The sequence below is a fragment of the Lepidothrix coronata genome, unplaced genomic scaffold (genome assembly GCF_001604755.1).
Source record: "Lepidothrix coronata isolate B3197 unplaced genomic scaffold, Lepidothrix_coronata-1.0 Scaffold173, whole genome shotgun sequence".
NCBI lineage: Eukaryota > Metazoa > Chordata > Aves > Passeriformes > Pipridae > Lepidothrix > Lepidothrix coronata.
Window position 1 is genome coordinate 281,513 of NW_016690353.1, and position 24,534 is coordinate 306,046.

General features: G+C 44.7%; 1 protein-coding gene across 7 annotated transcripts in view; it reads left to right on the top strand.

The window, feature by feature from the left end:
• The window catches only part of NKTR (natural killer cell triggering receptor), a 38,251-nt gene extending 25,696 nt beyond the window's left edge, over positions 1-12,555 (top strand). For 5 of the 7 annotated variants that reach the window (XM_017830025.1, XM_017830026.1, XM_017830028.1 and 2 more), the window contains 7 exons: positions 697-784; positions 2,934-3,079; positions 3,544-6,480; positions 7,079-7,174; positions 7,294-7,353; positions 8,223-8,321; positions 10,062-12,555. In XM_017830025.1, the coding sequence (XP_017685514.1) occupies positions 697-784; positions 2,934-3,079; positions 3,544-6,480; positions 7,079-7,174; positions 7,294-7,353; positions 8,223-8,321; positions 10,062-10,140 (3,505 nt within the window). In that variant the 3' untranslated portion in view covers positions 10,141-12,555. The remainder of the gene's footprint in view (positions 1-696; positions 785-2,933; positions 3,080-3,543; positions 6,481-7,078; positions 7,175-7,293; positions 7,354-8,222; positions 8,322-10,061) is intronic. The other 2 variants (XM_017830027.1, XM_017830031.1) reach the window with 1 other exon arrangement.
• Positions 12,556-24,534: the final 11,979 nt, after the last annotated feature.

The following is a 24,534-nucleotide window of genomic DNA, read 5'->3' on the forward strand; positions in this document are numbered from 1 at the left end:
GGGGGGGGGGAGTTTTTTGAGGTGTTTTTTGTTTGGTTTTGGTTTGTGTTTGCAGGACATGGGGGTTTGTTGGGGTTTTTTGTTTGTTTTTGGGGGTTTTGGGGGGGGGGAGTTTTTTGAGGTGTTTTTTGTTTGGTTTTGGTTTGTGTTTGCAGGACATGGGGGTTTGTTGGGGTTTTTTGTTTGTTTGTTTTAGTTTCAGTTAATGGCTTAGTCTCCTGTAAGTCTTTTCTTGGAACATCACTCATATTTCCAAAGATTTAGCAACTATTTCTTTTGAGGATATTACACAAACTGTAAAAAGGAGGATTGAATTCCCTCTTCTTTCCTAAGCAAGAAGACTTTAGAACCTGTGAGCTCTCCTGAACTGAGATCCTCAACCTCTTCTGCCCAGGTTGCCCTCAGGATTTCTGCCCCAAACACAAATTAACCTCTTGTAACAGGATTTTGCAAGTCCTTTGTTAGCATTTATTTATGTGTAAAGACATCAGGCTGCCTATTTGCTTGAAAACAAATACATGTTGATTTGCCTTTTGTTGCAAAATTGTCTCATTTCTTGGAAAATTCGCTGAATTCTTAGTTCTGCCTCAAAATGAATGAATAAGATGATGAATATTTTTCATTATTAACTTAAAATTAGGTTAAGTTAACTGGGTTTTTTTTCCATGCAAGCTCATATTTTATTAATTTATGTAGGAAGCTTCTTGATGCCACTCCAGTTCTGACTGACCAGAAACCATCAGTCTCTAAATCCGGACGAAAAATTAAAGGAAGAGGCACAATAGTATGTGACAGTTTTATTTATTTATCTGTTTCTTTTCTCTCACCCAGAGTATCTTCTCTGACCTTGAGCTTTGACTTTCCTTGGAGGCTTTGTAGGATGCTTTATTTACGTGTTTATTCACATGTATTTATTTGCATTCTAGTTTAGGAGGTTGAAATATTGTCAGGTAGCTGATTTTGTGATGCAGGTTTTCATTCCTTCTTGTTACTCTCTTAAAGTTTGGGAAAAAACAAAGGCTTAATTCTCAGCCACAAGAAGTCTCCAAACATAAGAATGAAATTATTTCTTTTAAAAGATGGAAACTAATTCAGGCAGATTCATCCCACGCAAGCCACAAGATCCAAAGCAATGAGAAGTGACAAGAGCTTTTCCTCTTCCCTATTCATTGGATTTCCTTGTGTTTTCTCTGAGCATTAGGACTGCAACACATAAGATACTGCTCAGCAGTGTCCTGAGTGTCTGCAGCCCTTTCTGATATATAATTCAACAGTTTTTCTTCTCTAATAACTCACAATCCAGGCCCAAAACGCTGCACAGCTGTGCTGTTGTTTTTCACTCAGTACGAGGGGGAGAAAGTTAGAGAAGCTGCTGTAATTGTGCATTTGATTCTATTGGATTGCAGCATATTCTTCCCCTGGAGAATCTTTTCCTGGATCAGTTTAGCAGGTGGCATTTGGGGAACCATAAAGCCAAACACAACCTTGGTCCTGCCAAATGTTTTTGCAAGTGGAAGTTCTCAAAAAGAACAGTTTATATACAGATATCAATATATCTATAATTATTCTAATGAAAAGCTTCATTAGGGTGGTTTAAACTGAGACTCCTCTGAGTGTGATTTTTCTTATGTAACAGCCACTAGATTTGGGAAGTGCTTTTCCACCATGATCCCCCATGATACAATTATTTGAAGCCACAAAATGAACAGCTTGGATGCCATAGCACGGACCAAGGTGGTGGAGTGGTTGAGCCTCAACCCGAATTTTCCAGCCTGGACGTGAAATGTGGCAGCTGCCTTTGCATCTGACAGCTCGTGTTTGTATTTGACACTGGTGGGATCCACTAAAGCCTTTAAAACAGAATGGGTTTGCGTATTCATGTAAATAAAAATTCAGGGAAAAGTAACTCAAAGCTGAGTGGAATTGGCTTTTGCCAGGTTTTGGCGTTTCTCTGATGTTTTTCATCATTTTAACACCCTCTTGAAAAAAAATGAAGAATGAGGACGGTTTCTCTTTGGGGTGAAGTTGTTTGATATTTTGCAAAAGAGTTATTTGTAGGTTCCAGGATACTCCTGAATAGACTATTTGAAAATTAGAAAGATCCATGATACCTTCACAACCTGTTATGTGCCAGTCGTCTGTAAAAGCTTTTTAAGTAGTCATTCCTTCAGCCCAAATTAGCTCTATATGGAGGTTATCCTTATATTTTTTTTATTTAAACAGGGTATCTTAAAAACTTTTGTAATTAACTGAATAAATCAACACATGCATCTTTCTGATTTTATTCTGGGGGACAACACTTTTTTTTTTCCTCTGCTTTTGCTTTCAAAAGTGACTCAAAATAATTGAGTGAAATCCAGATGTGTTTTTTATTGAGTCAAGGAGCATCTGATTTCCTCACAGAGTTTACCTGAGCGTGTATCCAACTGGGTAGTGGAAAATAACAATTTACTGTATTAGAGGTTTTTTTCTCTGCTGCACAAGTAGCTCTTATGCCATTCCTAAGCATAATTCTTTAAATACGAAGCTTCTTTATTCTTTTTTGTGAAAGAGTTTTGGGGAGTTTTAATGGTTTATTTTTTTTTGTTTGGTTTTCTATTTTTTGTTGCTTGGAAGGTGTTTTAAACTGGATTCTCATTTCTGCAGAGCTGAACAGCAGTAACTTTGGAATAGGGCTTGTCTTTGCTCATATGAGCAGTTAAGTGTCTGCTAACTGAAGTGAAACATCTGTGCTTTAACATCCTGATAAAAAAGGTAGTTATCTGCAGTAATTGGGACTCCATGGCCTCTTCCTTCATCCTTCCTTTTATGTTTAGGAAAAAAGGGTGAGCTTCTGGCCCCCCTCAGGCTTTGCAAAACACCCTGGGTATGAAAAGACACAGTTTACTGTGTAAGAAAGTTGCATAATGTGTTTTTTTTGTGTGCTTTCACAGCGATACCACACTCCCCCTCGATCCCGGTCGTGTTCCGAATCCGAGGATGACGAGAGCAGTGAGACCCCTCCTCACTGGAAAGAGGAGATGCAGAGACTGAGGACCTACCGACCTCCCAGTGGGGAGAAGTGGAGCAAAGGAGATAAGTAAGATCCTTATCATAAATTTTATAGTCTGGGGTTTTTTTACACAGTTGTAACACGTAATATCTAATAATATAACAACAATGTTAATGTTAGCAATAATAGTAATATTTAATATTTAATAATGCTAATATGTAAAAGTGGTTTGAGAATCCTGCAGTTGTAGAGGTCAAAGTCCTGGAGACTAGGGTAATTAAAACATTAAATCTCTTCACACGGGTTCTACAATATGCAAAATTTGCTGATGTTGGCTGATTTATTTCTTAGAGAGAAGTAGCTCTTTGTAGTGATGTAATTCTTAAAATGAGTGTAAGAAGCTCACTCAGAACATAATTGCCTGGTAGTAAAGTGTGTGGGTGTGTCAGGTTCTTATATCTTGATTTAAAATCAAGTTTAAAAATACTTAATTTATCTGAAGCTTTAAAAGAATTTCCACTCAGGGTGGGGCTTTCTGCTTTGTTGTCCAGGTTGAGTGACCCATGTACAAGCAGATGGGATGAAAGAAGTGCATCCCGGAGATCCAGGTCCTGGTCCCATAATGGTTATGCTGATCTAAACACCACGAGATACTCCAGCCATCACAAGAAGCACAGGAAAGAGAAGAAGAAGGTGAAGCATAAAAAGAAGTCTAAAAAGCAGAAGCATTTCAAGAAGCACAAGCAAACGAAAAAAAAGAAAGCCTCGGCCTCATCAGACGTGGAATCTTCTCATTCCTTCCACAGGAGGACAAAGTCATCTTGTGATCGTGAGAGGAAATCTCGTTCTTCTTCCTTGTCTTCTAGGCGTTCATCCAGAAGGGACTGGTCCAAGTCTGATAAGGAAGATCAGAGCTCATCATCTTTATCAAGCAGAGGGTCTCGCTCTTACTACAGGTCCAGGTCCAGATCCAGATCCAGGTCTAAATCAAGGTCTTACTCCCGAAGAAGTTCTAGATCGAGATCAGCCTCTAAATCATCACGTTCTCGAAGTAGGTCGAGGTCCAGTTCTAACCCCAGGCAGCAAAAGACTGTTCCCAGTTCTCCACGGAATATTTCAACCCGATTAAATGACAGTAAGTTGACCAAGGCAGCCGAGCCCGTCCGAGCAGTTCTTCTGCCCAGTGACAAAGTTGTCGTCCCACCAGTTGTCCCAGAAAACCTCCCTGTGATACCCTTAAGTGACAGCCCACCTCCTTCCAGGTGGAAACCTGGGCAGAAACCATGGAAGCCATCCTATGAGCGAATTCAGGAAATGAAAGCTAAAACAACCCATTTAATACCCACCCAAACTAATTACAGCCTGGTGGTCGTTAAAGAGGCCAACACCTCCTCCTCCTACCGCAAGCGGGAGAGGAGCTCGGAGAGCGATCGGAGTGGGTATTCCAAAGGCCGCAGTGACAGGAGCTCGGAGAGTTGGCCGAGGTCCAGGAGCAGGTCCTCCCGAAGTCGGTCCTACTCCAGATCCTACACAAGATCCAGAAGTCCATCGAGCTCTAGGACAAAATCCCGCTCTTCTGGCAGGTCCCCGTCACCGAGCAAATACCGCAGTGACCGGTCGGGGTACAGCGAGTCCACGTCTTACTATTCCCTCAGCGACGAGGACAGGCACGGGAACAAAAGGAAATCCACGTCCAGCGATCAGAAAGCTCGGGGCTCCAAACTGAGGCAGGAGACGAGCTCGGAAAGTCCCCTGCCTCACAAACATCCCAAAGACTACGATGAGTCTTCCCAAGGATTGAAGGAGAGCGACACTTTGTCATCCTCAGACTTCACCAGCGACAGCGAGCGCTCCGCCAAAGCAAAAGCGGTCCCAGAGAAGGAAAGTCGTTTTCCATTAGAAGGGGATGCTCAGAAACAGGATAAAAATAGCTTGAGTTCTGAGAGAGGGGAGGAGAAGTGCAAGTGTGAGCGGGATTCTGATCACTCCAGAAGGAAAGCAGGAAAGGAGAAGTCTCTGGAGCAACCCAGAGAAGGGGCAAAAACGAAACGGAAATCCTACTCAGGCAGCAAATGGGACTCGGAATCAAATTCCGAAAGAGGAGAGGCAAGGCATAATAGGGGGGATTCCAGACACTCCTCTGGTAAAGAAGAAGGAGAGGCCACCTCAGGGTCTGAAACAGAGCTCAGTGTCACCAAAAGGATAAAGAAACAATCCAATTCCTCCGAAGGCTTTTTGGACTCTGATTGGAAGACAAACAAACAGTTGTCTTCTTCTGAATCCGACAGTTCCTGTTCCAGCTCAGCAGACACTCGAGGCAAGTCAAAAAAACACAAGCATGGGTTGAAAAAACAACTTAAGAAATCGCATTCCAAAAAGCCAAAAGAAAAATCCAAAGGGAAAAAGGAGAAAAAACACAAAGTCCAGAAAAGAAAAGAGATGTTTCATTGGCAGCCCCCCCTCGAGTTTGGTGAAGAAGAGGACGATGAGATAAATGAAAAGCCAGTTACCAAGGATGATAAAAAAGAAAAGCAGCTTACCAGGGACATAAAGGATAAAAAACAAGTTTATGAAAAGGATGAAATAGTCACAGATAAAATGGGAAACGGTGAAAAGTCGTGTGGGAGTGAAAACCTTTTAGATAAAAACACCACAGGTGAGGCCTCCCCAGATCGCAGCAACCTTAATAAAGAGAACATTGAAACAAACGCTTCAACCGGTGCTTTAAACTCAGGAATAAACGTTTCTGCCTGCAAGAATGAGATGAAACAAGCTGAAGAAAGTAACCAGAACGGATTGGAGGACGTTATTCAGACAGATGACAACATGGAGATCTGTACTCCGGATCGTAACTCGCCAGGGAAGGTGGATGTGGACGTTTTGTCTCCTGTCATTCTCACTCCTAAACCCCAGGCTTTAAGTGCTGCTATAAAAAAAGAGCTACAGGTTGAGACCCCTGAGCAAGATGCTGTCAAACTAGGAAACAACATTAGAGACTTGATTCATATTAATGAAGAAAAAGAAACAGGAAGGCAAGAAAATAACTCTCTGCCTGGTGCTAAAGACTGTGGTTTGAAAAGTGAAATGACTGAAAATCCACAAAGCAATATGATAGACAATAAATGGAAGCCTTTGCAGGGTGTTGGTAACTTGCAACCAGCAGCAATTAGTACAGCCACGGAGGTTAAGAGTGTGGCAGTCGCACCAGAGCCTAAACCAGCAGGTTTAAGGATTGAAATAAAAGCCAAGAATAAAGTAAGGCCTGGCTCTCTGTTTGATGAGGTCAGGAAAACAGCCCGGCTCAATCGGCGGCCCAGGAACCAGGAAAGTTCCAGTGAGGAGGAATCTCCAAGCAGAGATGACAACAGTCCATCCAGGAGCCTCAGCAGATCACGGAGTAAATCTGGGTCTAAATCCAGACACAGAACAAGGTCCATATCCTACAGTCACTCCAGAAGTCGATCTCGAAGTTCTACATATTCATACAGGTAAGAAGTTGGTGCTGCTCCCACAGCCTGCCCTGGGAACTTGGAAGTTTTCATCTTTTTAAAGCATGTTTTTCTTTCTCAGCTCGTGTTTTTCTTTTGAACAGCACAGTGTCACACAATTATAGAGTGGGTTGGGTTGGAAGGGACCATGTCATTCCATCCAGCTTCCACTATCCCAAGTTGCTCCAAGCCCTGAACAACCTGGCCTTGGACACTTCCAGGGATGAGGCAGCCCCAGCTTCTCTGGGCAACCTGTGCCAGGGCATCAACACCCTCATAGTAAACAATTTCTTCTCAATATCCCATCTAAACCTACCCTCTGTCAGTTTAAAGCCATTCCCCCTTGTCCTGTCCCTCCATCCCTTGCCCCAAGTCCCTCTCCAGCTCTCCTGGAGCCCCTTCAAGCACTGGAAGGGGCTCCAAGGTGTCCTTGGAGTCTTCTCTTCTCCTGGATGAACACTCCCAGCTCTCAGAGGTGCTCCAGCCCTGTGATCAACTTAATGGCAAGCGTGGAATAAATACTTAACTTAAAAGATAAAGATTTAAAACTTTTTTTTGCTTCCTCTTCAGTTCTGTTCTGTCCTGTTGTTCACTGTAGGTCCAGAAGCTACTCGAGAAGCAGAAGCAGAGGGTGGTACAGCAGAGATCGCTCAAGGAGTCGAAGCAGTTCTTACCACAGTTACAAGAGCCGTAGGTGAGTTTGTCTGTTTGGAGATACTGCAAGACATGTTGTGCTCCTCTTGCTCCCCCTCTCCCCCTGCTCCCTTGTATTTTATTAACTTAAGATGTCTCCTGTGGTTTTGTTTCTGTCAGTCGAAGCTACAGCCGAAGCCGATCCAGAAGTAGTTCTTACGGTCATCACAGTCGATCCAGGTATGGATTATAGTTGTGTACAAACTCTGCAATAAATGGACTTCTTATAAAAATGCCTTAAAGTCAGAATACTTTTTATTTATATTTCTTTAAAACAGATTTTAATATATAATTACATGACATATAAGAATAATTTATATAATGTATGCTATGTATTTGATTATATATACTATATTATAAATACATATATAAATACATATTTATAAGAATACTTTTTAAGAATGCCTTTATCTCATAGAGTCTGGAATGGTTTGGGCTGGAAGAGAACTTAAAGATGATCTAGTTCCAACCCACCTGCCATGGGCAGGGACACTTTCCACTATCCCAGGTTGCTCCAAGCCTCGTCCAACCTGGCCTTGGACACTTCCAGGGATCTGTGGTACTTAAAACTATAATATCGTTGTAACAGCTTGAATCAAAGCAAAATCAGTATAAGGCACTTGAAAGCTGGAAATAACCAAATCATCCCAGCATTACAGTTACAGGTGATGATATGAGATGAGAAATAGTGAACACATCCCCCTTTTTTGTTAAAATAAAATTGAGTTATAAACAGAATCACTTTGCTGGTTTTCAAATTAGCAAACAGCGTTTTTACAGCATCTACAAAAAAGAGAAACCACAAAACTTTATGGATGCTTATTGTGTCTTTTCTAGATTAGTAAATTTGACATTTTTACTTTTGCTTTGAAGATAATTGTTGTTGTGTTGAAATTTCTCTAAAGCACGGAATTGTTTGCCGCAGCCTTCAAAAGTAGTTTCTAGCCAGCCCTTCATCTCTGTATGTAAATGTCATTTGAGCCTGCATATAAAATAGCATTTTAGACAAGAAATCATAGATTTACAGTTGCCTCCTTTTCCCTTTAAAGTAGGTCCTACACATACGACAGTTACTACAGCAGGAGTCGGAGCAGGAGTAAAAGGAGCGACAGCTACCGACGGTCTCGGAGCTACGATCGGAGATCCAGGTGTGGTTTGGCACTGGATTTGTGGGGAAAAAATTTGCTAAATACATACCTGTGATGTTGAAGAAAGGCCAATGTGCTGGTTTTTTTCCCCCAAGCATAAAAATGTAATAATTATAACCAATTAAAATCAGAGCGTGTGTGTGAGTGAGGAAGGCAGAACTCCTCACATGCTAAATATGAGGATGGGGAAGAGGTAGGATAAGAAAGATTTGAGTTCCAGTTCATTGTATGAAGGCATTCAAAATTTTCACATTTTCCCAGTCACCATCCCTGGAAATGTTAAAAAAAACATGTGGAAATGGCACTTGAGGACATGGTTTAATGGAGAAGACAGTGCTGGTGCTGGGTTAACAGTTGGACTTGGTGGTCTTACAGGTCTTTTCCAACCTTCATGATTCTATGATTTCTGATTTTTTAAATAGTATTGAGTGATTTTTGAAAGCTACACGGTGAACTAACTCTCAAGATTTAAATCAAATGCCCTGTGATGGATTAAAAGCTGCCTGGTATGCAAAGAATTCCATTGGATGGTAAATTCTTTTTGGTTTCAACTGCAAATATGGATTTAAAACAGCTTGGAAGGGAAAGTAAAAAATTGCACTGAAATCCAGACCTAATTTTTAACTTCCTAGAATGTATTTTGAAAGAATATTTTTACCTGCAAATCTGATGAATCTGGAATAAATTCTATTCTGCTCTGTCCAGGGGATTTACAGAAGTGCAAGTGAGCACATTTCACAGACATCAGAGGTGGAGCAGGAGATATAGAGAGATATAGATTTAATAGCACTGATGATTGGTTTTATACCTTTTAATATGTCCCCTATTACTCATAAATCATACAGGTCTCTACAACTGCTGTAAATTTTCATCCTCTGCCCTTCTCATACTCATTTTCCCCTAACTTTATAGCAACTCTTAAAGGTTTTGCTCTCACCCATTTCCACAAGACAACTTCCATGTTGTGTTTGAGGGGAAATTAATTAGATTAACAAAGAATGTGGAAATAAACTTGGAAAATCATTGTCTTATTATGTTGAGAAGCTTCAAAGAAGCAATATTGGATTAGGATACGCTCACCTTTCATTTTGAAAGCTTCCTTTGCAGGCAGGAGGCTAAAAAAATCTCTAATGAAAGCTTATTTCTGTGTAATTGGAATATTTCCTGTGGCTTGTCTGAAACCATCTGGACTCTGTGTTGATGTTTGGCCAGGTGCTGAGCTTGGGATTCTTCTGGATAAGCCAAACCATTTTAATACACAATTTCCACACTGCAGAGACACACACACACTCTGTTCTTGTGGTTCTGGGGCCTAATTTTCAAGATCCTTCTTCAAACAAGAAAATACAACATGTATGAAGCAAGGATTTGTGAACTTATCTTAGCTGAGAGATGCTTGCAATATGAAATCAGATGTGTTAGAATATATTTCTCAGTCAGCTATTAGCATTTATAAAAACATTAATTTCGAATGGTTTTTAGCTGTAAAAGAAAAAGGAAGAAGTTACAGAGAACTTTCCTTGGGTTATCCAGGGCAACACCACGTAAAGTCAATTATTATTTCAATTTTGAGTATCCTTTAGCGAATTCTTCAGTTATAAGAACCACCACCCTGTAAAAGACTTTGTGTTTGTTAAGATGGACACGGATAAGAAAAACAATGTTTTTTACACGATGTAAATTTGAAGCTCAAATCTGAAGCAGTTCTGAGGCGTTTTTGAACCCTTTTTTTCTCGGCAGGTCCTACGGCTCCGACAGCGAAAGCGATCGCAGCTACTCCAACAACAGGAGCCCCAGTGAGAGCAGCAGATACAGCTGAAAACACTTCTGGGAGGATGAAAACTGTGTTTCCTCATTTTTTTCAGTGTTATATTAAAAAAAAAAAAAAAAACAAACAACAGAACCAAACTGTTTTGACGGTGTCACAAGTGAAGGTTGTTCTGCTGAATTCGCTGAAACTTTCCCCTTTACCAGTGAACTCGCTCGACTCTGTGCTCACAGAGAGAAGGACTGAGCTCCACAGCTGAGTTGATTTTTTTTTAATTTTTTTATGTGAAATGCAACTTTTACAGGATAATTAAAAAAAAAACACAACAAAACCCAGCAGTTTTGTTTCCTCGAATTAGCTTTTCCAAGCCATGGATGACTCTTAGATGAATTGCTGCCACCGCTTTTCCGGGTGCAACAGAGTCTGTTTATAAATAAACACCTTGAGGGCTTTGTGCCTGTTCCTGGGAAATGTGTGTGAGCAACTATTAAACTGTGAAGTCCATTTCTTACCAAGGCTGCCGTTTCTAGTTCCTGAAAATGCTTTTTTTAATGCTGGAATCTGCATTCTGTGCTGTCTTGAGTGTCGATTGTTGCGTTCTGTACAGGATAGAGGCGATGAAAACAAAGCTGCCACTTCTGTCTTAATCCTTCCTGAACTGTGAGGTTGAGGAATTCTGCTGGAAAAGGTGAGATGATGCGCAGTGGGAATTGTCAAACTGACAAGCAGTGAGCAAAAGTGTGATGTGAATGAGTTTTGAGCTTAATGTCCAACTTGTCTAAACTTTTTATGTTTCAAAAATGACTTTTGTGATAAACAGCAATGTCCTTCGGAGACTAAAAAAGTGTTTCCAAACACTTCTTGACTTTCATTTCAGTTCCTATTACAGTGCTTGGCATCCTCCAGCACATTTTGGGTGTTGTTAAAGCATTGAGTGTCTCATGAGTTTGTCCAAAACACTTTTTGATAATTTTTTGAGACAACCAACTATAGAGGTTCCTTTATGAAATGCCTGTAGGTGTATCCCATCCTATGTTCCATGTAGGGAATATCAGATATTGATACTGCAGATACTGAACTCTAGATTGTTGAAATGATGGGACTACAAAAATACTGGGTTGCCTGATAAAAAGCATGGACTTTACTTTGGAAGTTTATTACCAAAAATGACTCCATGTTCCAGGTATTTGCAAAAAAATAAATAGATTTAAGCTGAAGACCACTGAGTAAGTTTTGCAATATTCTGACTGAGTTGCTGTAAAATAATTTGTGAAGTTTTTCAGGGGTTTAGAAAGTTGTGTACTGAGAACCAGATTTTTAATGGCACAATGTGACCTGCAAATTGGGGTCTGTAGTGACACAACAGACTTAACATTGTTTGATTAGAGCTAACGAGCTCTGTTGTATCATAATAGTTTTCATTACTGACTTTCTGTAATATCTGGAGATGCTTTCATTTCTCTCAAATGTTTTCAAATACTGGAAATGATTTTTTTTTTTTTTGGTGTGTGTGATCTCATCAGGCCCCAACAGCTTTGAAAATTAAAAGTGGTTATTTCTCGCTTAGGCATCAATTCATTCTCTCTTTGATTGAATTAAACTACCCCAAATTAGATAATTTTTTCATACACTTGTGAAACATGAAAAGCAAGTTCAAAGGGAAGTTTGCAGGCTGTGATGATTCCCTCCATTTCTGTCCATCAGCAGCTGAATAAGATGTTTGTGTGCACGTTCCTGAAGCTGAATTTGCCACAGAGGTTTTTTCACTTTTCTATGAGAACCCAAAATTCTGAACTTTCCCCCTTCCTACACTTGTAGTTTAGTGACAAAGTGTGTGCATGTAACCCTTTCCAGTCAGCCTTTTGTAAGCTTCTTATGCCTTTTAACATTAAATACATTTCTTACTCGAGGCAGGATGCATTTAGAGACAGGTTTCTAACAGCAGGAGCCATCTGAGAGTCCTGAACAAATAATGTCAGTAACATTTGTTGCACTTTCATCATTTTCAGTACAAATGTAACTTGTTTGTCCCTTACTAAGAAAATAGAACTAGAGGGCTCATGTGTAACAAAATATACAAATATAACTGTTACCATTCGATACTTATTAGTGGAAAAAATAGCTCCACAATCAGACTTCTGTCATATATCAGAGCTGATTTGAGTTTTTAAGGTCAGGAAAAGGTAATAGAAATGTGGTCAATCAATTAACTGTAGTTATCAAAAATTACTGCAATGCCACTAAAGTCTTTCATATCTTGAATTAAAGCTTTATAAAGAAATTCCATCAGGTTGGGGAGGGGGGTGAGGGAAGGGTTGGGGGCACTTAGTGAATTCTGTTCAATTGTGCTTCAGGTAGAAAACATCCCCCTGAGCTGGTTTTCTAACTTTGGTCTATGTTTTTTGCAATTTTGTTATTCCAAAGTAGTCGCTGTTTGTAAAATAAACTTTTGTACATATCTGCAAATGCTGTTTTTCTCTACATCTGGAAAAATCCGGTGCTGCTCGAGGGGAAGCAGGCAGGAAAATGAAAAATATACTTCAATTTCTGCATCTGCCTTTGTCCCTTGCAAGACTCGGGCAGGAGTTTGCCTTTTCCTTTTCCTGACCTACACAGGGAACGATTCCTCTGCGAGACTCTGCACTGGGTTTACATAGCAGTCATTGGAGGAACAAATATTTTGAAATTTCCAAGTGATTTGAGGTCTCTCCATTTCCTCAAGATACATAAAAGGTTCCTCTCCTTGGTGAAAAAATACACTCAACAGATCTCCACGGAAATCTGGGGCTTGGGCTGAGCTTAACCACTTTGCTAAATGTTCTTTCCCAAATACACATTCCCACATCACTTCCTTAGCTTTGGAAGTGGGATATTAGTTCATGGCAGCAGATGTGATGGCTCAGTGCATTAATCCATTAGTCTTTTAGACCTTCTGTTCCACAAAAAACTGGATTTCATTGGAATTACTGATTTTGTCATAATGGAGAGAATAATTGCCTTGGTCTGAGGTGAAAAGGACAGAGGAAAGTGTTTCCTTGTTTGGTTTAGTCTTTAGTGTGGTCTTTTCCCTCACTTTGGAATACTGATTTTGGGAAGGAGAAGCAAGAAATCCTGGGCAGGACAAAGAGGAGCTCCAGGTGATCTGAGCTGTGTAGTGCTGAAGTGTTTGGAATATGGTAATTTGAAGGTGGGGAAGGGGTGAAGTGGCAAAGAGATCAGCTGAAATAGGGTAAGAAATGTTAGATAAGCTCTCGTGTCTCACTGCAGCATAAACCAGTTGTTTTTCATAGGATGGTGTGGGTTGGAAGGCACCTTAAAGCTCATCTCATTCCAGCCCCTGCCATGGGCAGGGACACCTTCCATGATCCAGGTTGCTCCAAGCCCCGTCCAACCTGGCCTTGGACACTTCCAGGGATCCAGGGGCAGCCACAGCTTCTCTGGGAAACCTGTGCCAGGGCCTCCCCACCCTCACAGGGAAGAATTCCTTCCCAATATCCCATCTAACCCTGTGCTCTGGCAGTTTGAAGCCATTCCTCCTTGTCCTGTTTCTCCAGGCTCTTATCCCAAGTCCCTCTCCAGCTCTCCTGGAGCCCCTTTAGGCCCTGGAAGGGGCTCTCAGCTCTCCCTGGAGCCTTCTCTTTCCCAGGTGAACACCTCCAGCTCTCCTAGCCTGGCTCCAGAGCAGAGGGACTCCAGCCCTCGGAGCATCTCTGTGGCTTCCTCTGGATTTGCTCCAGCAGCTCCACATCCTGCTTGTGCCAGAGGCCCCAGAGCTGGAGGCAGCACTGCCAGTGGGGTCTCACCAGAGCAGAGAGGGACAATCCCCTCCCTAACAGGTTGTTACAAGTGATCACCAACCTTTCATTGAAGAGCATAACATCGCTTTTTATCCTTCCAGAGGTGTATTCCCTGCAGGAGTCAAACGCTGGGATGGGGCTCAGGTGCCGCAGCCGTGGAGGTCACAGTGTTACCTGGAGCTCACGGTGCAGCAGGGCCTGGTGAAAACAGAGTGGGTGACACCCACTGCTCACCAGTGGCATTTTTTGATTTAAACAAGCCTTAAATCCCGCCATCAAGTAGAATTATCACTCAAGCATAAGCAGTTTCTGCTAAAAAAAAAAAAAAAGAAGGGAGTTCTAAGTGAGATTGGTCTGTAGGTCCTGGGTTGTTTTGGGAATGGTTTATCCACCGTGCAGCACAGAGAATATTGTGGAATAGCTCTGTAGGAGCAAGTGTTCGTCTCCAGTTGCAGGTGAGTGACTTGTCTCGAGTCAGGCTATTACATGAACCATCTGCCTTATAAATCACAGATTTAACAAACCTACAGCACAAATACACTTTCCCCATGAAATCCCGGCGACTCCTTCCCCGCTCTGTCGCTTCCAAACAAGGGCAGTTTGTGTCCTTGCGCTCGAGGGGAAGCAGCGTTTGAAGTGTTTTTCCTGAAGATCCCTTGGTGTCTGACAGTGTGTTAAATGTCTGTTGAGTCTTTGTGTGCTTGTGGCGATCACACTCCCGGTTCAGAGCAGTGCAGAGTGTTTGGATGACCTTGAGCTGCACCCTGGAATCCCATCTGGTGTCATTTCCAAACGGAACGGCTGCCTGGGATTTAAATCACCAGGAGATAACGCTTGGCGTGCTCCACCCCTGCCTCACAGCCACGTAAGTAATTCTCTTTTAGGTGATTGGGAAACAGGAGAGGGTTTTCCACCTGGTTTAAAAAACGCTCCACTGTGGTGCTTTAAAGCTGTTTACAAATTATCTAAACAATTAAAGGGGCCCAGGCTTGAATTCCGTAATATCCATGTAATCCCTCTGAAGTAGAGGGGATTGCATGCGTGAAATCAGAGGGCCCATGGCAGTTTGGGGGAGGGTTTTTTTTAATTAAGGTGATGTTTCAGAGTCACAGTGGATGCACAGAGAGGGGGTGGGCATTAATTGGGTATTAATTGATGTTTCTGTTGTATCTGTCCTTGCAAGAGCAGGGTGGAGCCCATGGAAATTGATGTTCTTACCTATAGGGTGTTACAATGTTGCACCTGAAATTTTGTGTTAATTTTGGGCTGCAAGGAAGTCATTGAGGGGCTGGAGTGTGTCCAGGGAAGGGAACGGAGCTGGGGAAGGGGCTGGAGCAGCAGGAGCAGCTGAGGGAGCTGGGGAGGCTCAACCTGGAGAAAAGGAGGCTCAGGGGGGACCTTCTGGCTCTGCAGCTCCCTGGCAGGAGGGGGGAGCTGGGAAAGTCGGGTTCTGCTCCCAGGGAACAAGGGATAGGACAAGGGGAAATGGCCTTAAGTTGCACCAGGGGAGGTTTAGGTTGGATATCAGGAAAAGTTTCTTCATGGAAAGGGTTGTCAGGCACTGTAACAGGCCACCCAGGGCAGTGGTGGTGTCACCATCCCTGGAGGTGTTCAAAAACAACGTGCATGTGTCGCCTGAGGACATGGTTTGGTGGGGGACACGGGAGTGTTGGGTTAATAGTTGGACTCAGTGATCCTGAGCTCTTTACCAGCCTTAACAATTCGAACATGGAGAGTTCTGAGCTCAACACAGCTTGTGAACACTTGTAGCTCCCACCCTGCCATTATATCCTAGTCCTGGCCTCAGGCTGCAAAATTCCTTAATTAATTCCCTCATTCATCCTGGAAGGGACTGCCTTCCCTCTTGGGCTTTCTTTTTCTTCTTCCTGCACCCTGTGAGGGAGGATAAGGAAGGGTCCTTCCCCTCTCCCACTGCCTTGGCCACCCACCGTGTAACTTTACTCCAATGAATTTTGGCAAGTAAGCCATGAGAAGCATGAGGAGGACTGGGAAGGGGAGAAGGTGAGAATTGCTTCCAGGAGAAACACACAGCTCTTTTGGGAATGTACCAGTGAGATAAACTAATCAACAGAGGCTCTTGGGTCTTCAGAAGAAGTAAGTTTAAGGAGTAATGAAAAGGCAAATACGTTCTTTGGAGAGGGCTAAACATCCTATCACTCCATGCTCTTGTCCCAGGTCCCTCTCCAGCTCTCCTGGAACCCCTTTAGGCCCTGGAAGGGGCTCTCAGCTCTCCCTGGAGCCTTCTCTTTTCCAGCTGAACACCCCCAGCTCTCCCAGCCTGGCTCCAGAGAGGCTCCTGCCCTTGGAGCAGCTCTGTGGCCTCCTCTGGGCTTATTTCAGCAGCTCCATGTCCTTTTTGTGTTGGGGGCCCCAGAGCTGGACCCAGCACTCCAGTGGGATCTCATAAGAGCAGAATAGAGGGCTGGAATCACCTCCCTTGACCTGCTGGTCACTCTGCTTTATTTTGCTGAGGTTTGCACCATCCTCTGGTGATGGTTTTAAAGAAATAACACCGAGAGTGGAGAATTCATTTTTTTTTCTACTGCACTGTGCAGTTTGATAATTTCATTGAGTGTCCTTCGCTCCTATTTTGGGAGAAACTGTGAGCAACCCTTCCCTGATCACTTCATTTCCCTTATTTCCAGTGTTCCCTCTGAAGGGACAATCAGTTCCTGTTGTGTCCTGTGAACAGGGCTGCCCATGGATCCTCCCCAGGAGCTGCTGGTGTCACCACGAGTCACCTTCTCAGAGCAGCTGTTCCTCTTCAAGCAGCATTGCCATTTGGCACTGAGGCTTGGGGAAAGGCTGAGAGAGCTGGGATGGTTCAGCCTGGAAAACGAAGGCTGTGGGGTGACCTAATTGTGGCCTGAAGGAGCTACAGGAAAGATGGAGAGGGACTGTTTACGGGACAAGGGGGGAATGGCTTCAAACTGAAAGAGAGGAAGTTTAGATGAGATAGTAGGAATAAATTTTTGCCTGTGAGGGTGGGGAGGCCCTGGCAGAAGTTGTGGCTCCACAGAGAATTTGTGGCTGCTCCATCCCTGGAAGTGTCCCAAGGCCAGGTTGGATGGGATTCTTGGAGAAACCTGGGCTAGTGGAAGGTGTCCCTGCCCATGGCAGAGGGGCTGGGAATAGATGATCTTTAAAGTCCTCTCCAACTCAAACTTTCTATGATAATTTTAGGGAACAGGCTGGAAAACTCATATTCCACTGGCTTTGCTGGGACCTACAAGGTGATCGAGCTCCAGCTTGATAGGAACAGCCCTCAGCCCACGGGTCCTTTACCTTGGGCTTTACCTCTCCCTTTTCCAAAGATTAAACCTCTCCCTTGTGACAAATAACTGTACATTTTAAGGAGTTAGAAAACCAAGGGGGAGGGAGGATGTCAGGCACAGTTAGTGTGATTTTTTTTAGATTTCATGAGTGGGGCAATACACCTCTCCTTTTTTTATCCCATTAAACCAGGAGGGAAAAAGCCAAAAAAAAAAATTTTTTTTAAATTAAAGCCACTCTATGTACCAAAAACCCACACACTGGTGGAGAAATCCAGCTTTAGTGATGGATTTCCTATCAGCTCCCTGCAGGAAACTGCACAGATTCCATGCTCATCTTTCATTTCTATCAATAGCTTCGAACTGACACCTTTCACAAGGAGTTTGTGCCAGAGAACATGGCAAAAAGGGACCTTTCCAGCTCTGCAGTTTCCTCCTTTGCAGAGTCAGGATCAACTCCAGTTGTATAAATCACAGTAGTTGTTATCCAACCTATCTGTTAAAAAATTGCCAGTGCTGAGAGGGAGCAGCTGAGGTGCCAAAACCAAAATTGCTGAACTGTTCACATTATATAAATATATATATATATAAATGTACTTTTTTTTCTGATATCTTAAGTAAAGGGCCTTTTCTGCCACATAAACCCATCACTGCTTCTCACAGTTGGAGAGGAAGAGAATGACCTTTTTCCTTCTAATTAAACCATAGAATCCCAGAATGGTTTGGGTTGGGAGGGACCTTAAAGGTCATCTCATTCCAACCCCTGCCATGGGTAGGGACACCTTCCACTAGCCCAGGTTGCTCCAACCTGGCCTTGGACACTTCCAGGGATGGGGCAGCCACAGCTTCTCTGGGCAACCTGTGCTAGGGCCCCACCACCTTCATAGTCAAGAATTCCTACCCAATATCCCACTAACCCTTTCCTCTGGCAGTGGGAAGCCAATCCCCCTCTTCCTATCACGACATGTCCTCATAAATATTTAAGTAGAAGGAAAAAGACCACCTTAAATATTTGTAAAAGGATTGGGCAGGCTCTTGCCCAAACCTGGTCTTCTCTGGACTAAGTAGCTCCAAGTTCTTCAATTATTTTGAGGGGGGTTGGGAGTTTTTTTTTAACTTCTCAGCTCTGACCCTCTCCTGGACTCCACCACCAGCCCTTAACCCTCCCCAGATCACCACACCCATATGGGCAACATCCTCCATGTGAGGATTTCACAGTGCCACGGGGATTTAAAGCTTCACTCCACACGTCCTGCAGGCAACATTCACCTGTCCTTGCCCGAGGTTTGCTGCTTTTGCCACAGAACAAGGATTTCCAGCATCCAGGCAGGGATGCGTCGCCTCTGCCTTTCCCTGCTGCATCCCTGCTCCCCCATTCCCTGCCCAGGCCACGCTCTGCAGCTCCACTCCTCTTACACAAGCAGCATTTTCCCTTTGTTTCTGCTAAATTGCAGCCTGTTTCGTTTTGTTTTTTTTTTTTTTTTTCCAGGCTATTTCTCTACTGCGTCAAGATTGTTTTGAAGTTCCAGCCCATCCTCCAAAGCACTTCAAGTCCCTCCCGGCTTGGTATCATTTGCAGCTGGGAAGAAGCAAATTTTCTATTCATGCAAGTAATTATTAAAAAAATATTTTGAGCAGTACCAGGCCTGGGACAGATCCCCGGGGAGTCCCAGGCTGTGTATCTCCTCGGTTTCCCGGCGGATCATAAATAACTCCTCCAAGCAATGTTCCCTCCTTCCAGCGCTGCTTTCCTCCGGCTTCGTGTCATCTGTCCCTGCCATCTTCCCTCTCCCAGCCGTGCTGGAGCTGCAGGGATGTGAGCAGGGCTTGGCATCTTAATTTAATGTGAACTTCAGCTTGTTTGACTTGAGCTTCTGGGTGTTGGGTCTTACAAAACCTTGGCTGAAGGTGCCCGTTGCTGGTTTTCCATAGTTGCCCTCAGGGACTGTGTTTCTAAACCCCCTGCACGTGTATCTTTGGAAAAGCTGAGCTGTCCACCCTAAAACATCTCCTTCAGGCCTTCACTCTTTGGAATTCCGTGGAATCACGGAATAGTTTGGGTTAGAAGGGACCCTCAAAGGTCATCTACTCCAACCCCTCTGCCGTGGGCAGGGAACCTCCTCTGCTGAATATACCAGCACAAATATCAGTATTTAATGTTTTTCTCCAGCACTGATATAAATCAGACTACTTCTGATCTTCACCCTGGATTTTTCTTTGTTTGGGGGATTACTTAGCATGGTTTAGGCAGTGGAGGAAAATTCACTGTATGTTTTCAATATATGAGTATTTACTGAAGAAGATGGGTTTTTTGGGTTTCCCATTACCGATTTCATAGAAGCACAGACTGGTTTGGGTTGGAAGGGACCTTAAAAATCATCTCATTCCACCCCCTGCCATGGGCAGGGACACCTTCCACTAGCCCAGGTTGCTCCAAGCCCTGTCCAACCGGACATTGGACACTTCCAGGGATGGGGAATCCACAACTTCTCTGGATATCCCTTTTATGATGGAAAGGTGGATTCCAGGGACCTAAAATCCAGGGAGGAGTGAAGAGGCTTTGAAATTATTGCAGTTCACACGTATGTGCTTTGCAACTCCAGCATTTCCCCAGCAGTCTTAAAGATCACTCCTTACCCAAGATTATCTAAGGAAAAAAAGTAGGAATCTGGTTTGTTCTAAGAAAAGAGGTAAAAGGCAGGACTGATATGGGGGGTTTGAAAGCTGGGACTTCATTTTGCAGTGCTGCATCCCTGAGCAGCAGCTCCTATTTGGGGCAAAGTTCCCCCTTCTCCCTGAAGACTCTCTTGAATAGAAATGCATCTTGGGGTATTTCCTGTAATTCCTGATAATTATTTCAATCAAGACATCAATTTATAACTTCCTGGCTAATGAAATGCTGCTCCTTCACTGCATTATCCTTTGATATGCAAAGATGCCTTTGAGCTGCAAGCCCCGTGCTGGGAAGGGCTGTGCAGCTTTCACACCTGGCAAAGCCAGCGCTGCCAACGTGACTGGGGGTGACACCAGAGCCCTTGGGAGCTGCTGCAGGAATTCTGTCCTTAACTTTGCAGGAGGCAAGGCAGGAACCATTTAATGTGTGCACTGGACGAGGACTGAAGTTTAGAGGTGAGGAGCAGTAAATCCAAGTGCATCTCGCTGGGTTTGGGAGAGTCTGGTCCCGTGAACTGCCCCATTTTTCTGTAAGTTTATCAAGTCTATTAATCTTCTCCAGCAGCAGCAGGAGGTAACACTCCAAGACCAGGTTGGATGGAGCTTGGAGCAACCTGATTTAGTGGAGGGTGTCCCTGCTCATGACAGGGGATTGGAACGAGCTGGTCTTTAAGGAGCCTTCCAACCCAAAGTATTCTGAGATTCTCGGATCTGCTCCAAGCAATCATCTTGCATTTACTGAACCCATTGCCTTCATGATTTGCTGCCCCTTGCTCCCAAGCTCCCAAGAGCCTCCCCTTCTCCAGGTCGAAGGGTCCTGAGTTTGTCATCTTGCCTCATAAAGCAGCTGCCTCACCTCACTAGTCATTTTATTTGTTCTTTCTGCTTCTCCAGCACCACCCTGGGGGAAGCCAGGACTACCCACAGTCACTGAACTGTGGATGCTCCAGGGTCTTCTGCCGTGGCAAAGTGACGCCTTGAGCGTTGGATATGCTCAGGGAAAGCTGAGAAGTAACAATTCCTTGGCTCTTTTTGGCTCCCACCTTTGGCCACACACTGAGCCAGTGATTTCAGAGGGCTGCTGGTGGCAATCCAAGCTCTCAGCTCCAGGTGCCGCTTCCAACCTCAGCACAGCATGAGCATGGTCTAGACCTTCTTACTCCAGATGCTTTGCTTTGAGCATTCCTAAACCAAAGCTCATTTGAAACTTTCTTCTCTGCTTTTCTGGGTTCTTGTGAGAGCCTTTTGGAGTTTCTTGCCATCAGTGTGACACTCGATGACCTTCTAAGAGCTCACCTGCAAGCACAGAGGTGCAGGTTGCTCTTACTCCTCCAGATTGAGGATGAGGATGTTGAAAAACCCTGGATTTAGTATCTGCTGAACCACGCCACGGACTTATTTCCCTCCTGAAAAATGACCATTGAAGCACCACCTCTTTCTTTCTGTCTTTTCTCCAGTTTTCGAGCAGCAAAAGGACCTTTCCTCCAATCCTGTGGCAACTTCATTTCCTTCATGGTGTTGTGAAGGGCTTTAAAAAAAAAAAAAATGTATGCTCCCACCTAGAACTTAAAATCTCTGTGCTTTATCATGAAAAATGTTAAATTTTACTGAATCTACTTTTGGCCAGTGCCCTGAGCATGAAGAGTTAAATAGTTCATGCAGGGAAGCAGTAGCCAATAACGGCTGGAGAAAGGCCTGGTGGGAGAATAAAAATATTCCTTTCCCCAAAATGTTGAAGCTGCCAAGTCAAGTTGTTAATAGAGATTATTTCTCCAATGCAACAGCAGCGAGGACAACTTGGCTGGGGCTGCTTGGCTTGGCTTGGCTTGCTCAGTGCACACACTGCACAGGCCTGGGTCGTAAAACCTGCCCTTAAGTAACACTCCAAATAAGCCCTTTTCCTCCCAAAAAGAAGACTTGGAAATGCTCTGGTTCTCTGCTGTAATTCATCCCAGGGACAAGCAGGAGCAGCTCAAAGAGCAGGGTCGTGTCAGCTGCTCCATGGTCCCTATAACACATTGAGGTGACCCACCTGCCCCATCCCTGGAAGTGTCCAAGGCCAGGCTGGACAGGGTTGAGCAACCTGGATCAGTGGAAGGTGTCCCTGGCTATGGCAGAGGAGTTGGACTAGATGTTCTTTAAGGCCTCTTCTAACCCAAATCCCCCAAGGCACCAGTTCTAATGAGTCCCACTGCTAATGAACTGATGTCTGTCAACATCAGCACCACACCGGGGATGTGCAGACACTAAAGCCTCTGAGTCAGAGTGAAGAGACACGTCACAGCCTCCCCTCCCTCCAGATTTTGATACCCAAGAAGGATTTCTTGATGTTCAGCAGCTGGGCAGATGTTTGGGCTGTGAAGGTACAGCTCCAGTGTGGGTTCCTGCTGGCAAACCTGTTCCAGAGTGGGCTCCTCTCCCCATGGATCCACAGGTCCCTGCCAGGACCCTGCTCCAACACAGGCTTCCCATGGGGTCACAGCCTGTTTCGGGCATCCCCCTGCTCCATGTGGGCTCCTCCCTGTGCTGCAGGTGGATCTCTGCTCCCACATGGACCCCCAAGAGCTGCAGGGGCACGGCTGCCTCCCCATGGGCTGCACCTCAGGCTGCAGGGGAACCTCAGTTCCAGCACCTGGAGCACCTCCTGCCCCTCCTCCTGCACTGCCCTGGGGTCTGCAGGGCTGTTCCTCCCACAGATCTCACTCCTCTCTCTGCGTTTCCACAGGCTTTTTTCCCGCTTCCTAAATCTGTTATCCCAGAGGTGCTGCCACCACCTCTGATGGGCTCGGTGTGTCCATCCTGGATCTGTCTGGCATTGGCTCCACTGGACCTGGGGGAAACTTGAGCAGCTTCCCACAGGAGCCACCTCTGTAGCTCCTCACTACCAAAACCTGGCCACTGAAAACCAATACACTGTTCCAATCAATTTTTCATTACTACTTGGATCTTCTCATCACTGCACTGTAACTCGGGGGATGGAAGTAAACTTCCTAGTACTGGTATTACTGTGTATAAAATAAAACCTGATCATTGCAAAATGAGCAGAAAATAAGATCTGGAATCCAATATGAGCTCCTCCGAAAATTAAAACCTGGCTGCTGCCAAATCCAGCAGATACCTGTGGGTGGACAAAATATTGGAAGCAGGAAAAGTACAGAAATACAGAAAAAATACAGAAAACACAAATCCAGGAGCTTCCCTAGGCTTTCTGACGGGTCAGGGTCTTACTTGCAATGTGGGTTCCTCTCCCTGCCTCAGCCAAGCAGAGAGAAGAAGTTTTTCCCAGTGAAATTGTGATCCCTCAGAAGGAAAATCCCACCTGACGTGGGATATTTTTGCAGCTCTGGGAGGTGGTGGGTCAGGCCAGGCTGGGGTGTGAAGCACTGGATGGATGGCCTTGGCACAGGATGTTGTGCTTAAGAGTAGAGTAAGGACATCTCCAGCTTGGATCACAGCCCTTCCAGGCCACAGGGAGGGATAAACACCAGCACAGCCACTGCTCCACTGCTGGGAGAACAGAGACCATCCTCCCCACAGGGGTCTGACAGCTCGGGGGGCTTCACCTGCATCCTCAGACAACCTTCCTGAACGAGGGTGTCACCTGAAACCAGCCAGCCCTGCCTGAAGAATCACTTTTCCTTTTAAATTTATTAATTCCCCCCCCCTCCCCCAGCTTGGAGGCAGAAGCGAGAAATCAAAGAGGGGAAAGGAAGAATTATGAGAAGAAAAGCAAAGAAGAATCGGGGTCACCACAAAGCAGCAGCGTTTCAGTCGTCCTTTGAGAGCTCCTCTGTGCTCACACCGTGGGTGTTCTCGCTGCAAACACCAAGAGGGAGACGTTTTCCCTTAGTAGGGCAGGCTCTGGCACCACTGCCCTCCTTGCCTGGCCATAAAAGGGCAGTGTTTTCTGCAGGACCCCCGGATCCTCGGGAAGCTGACGGGTTTTTGGGAAGGGGCCTGCCCCGCTGCTTGCTTTGGACCTCGCAGCCCTCGTGTTAACGTTGTTTTGGCTCTTTCTTTTCTTGTGCCTTTTGTTTTGTCTCTCTCCTCCTCCTGCTCCTCTCAGGAGGTTGGAGGGAGAGAGGCCAGAGAGCCTCCAGGAATGTTCTCGCTTTCCCTATTTTTCATTCTTTCTCTCTCTCTCTGTCTTGGCCTGATTTGATCCCTTCTTTTCCATGATCCATACGCCTTCTCAGAAAACCAGCTGCTGAGTGAAAACCAGTTTCCAAGCCCACGATGCGTCCCTGAAGGGCTGACCATGTCCCCAGCTTCCCTCCTGTCTTCCCATGGGAATCTGGAGGGCCCTTCCACCTCCTGCTCTGCCCAAGCCCTGACGTGCCGGGGGCTCAGTGCTGGCTCAGGAAGGGTGGACACCAAGGGAGCTCATCTCACCGTCTCCTGGAGATCCCTCCCTTTGGAATTCCAGCCCACAGGAGATGCCCAGCAGAGCACAGCTGTTGCACTTAGAGCAGTGAATCCCAGGCAGGCAGAGGCAGCGAGAGGACGTTGTACCTGCTTGGAGAGACCCTTCCAGGCCTTCACAGAGTCTTTTGGGTTGGAAAAGACCCTTAAGATCATCAAGTCCAACCATTCTCCCAGCACTGCCAAGGACAGCACCAAACCACGTTTCCTGGCTCCACACCTACACATCCTAAATCCCTCCAGGTTCCTGTGAGGGTCCT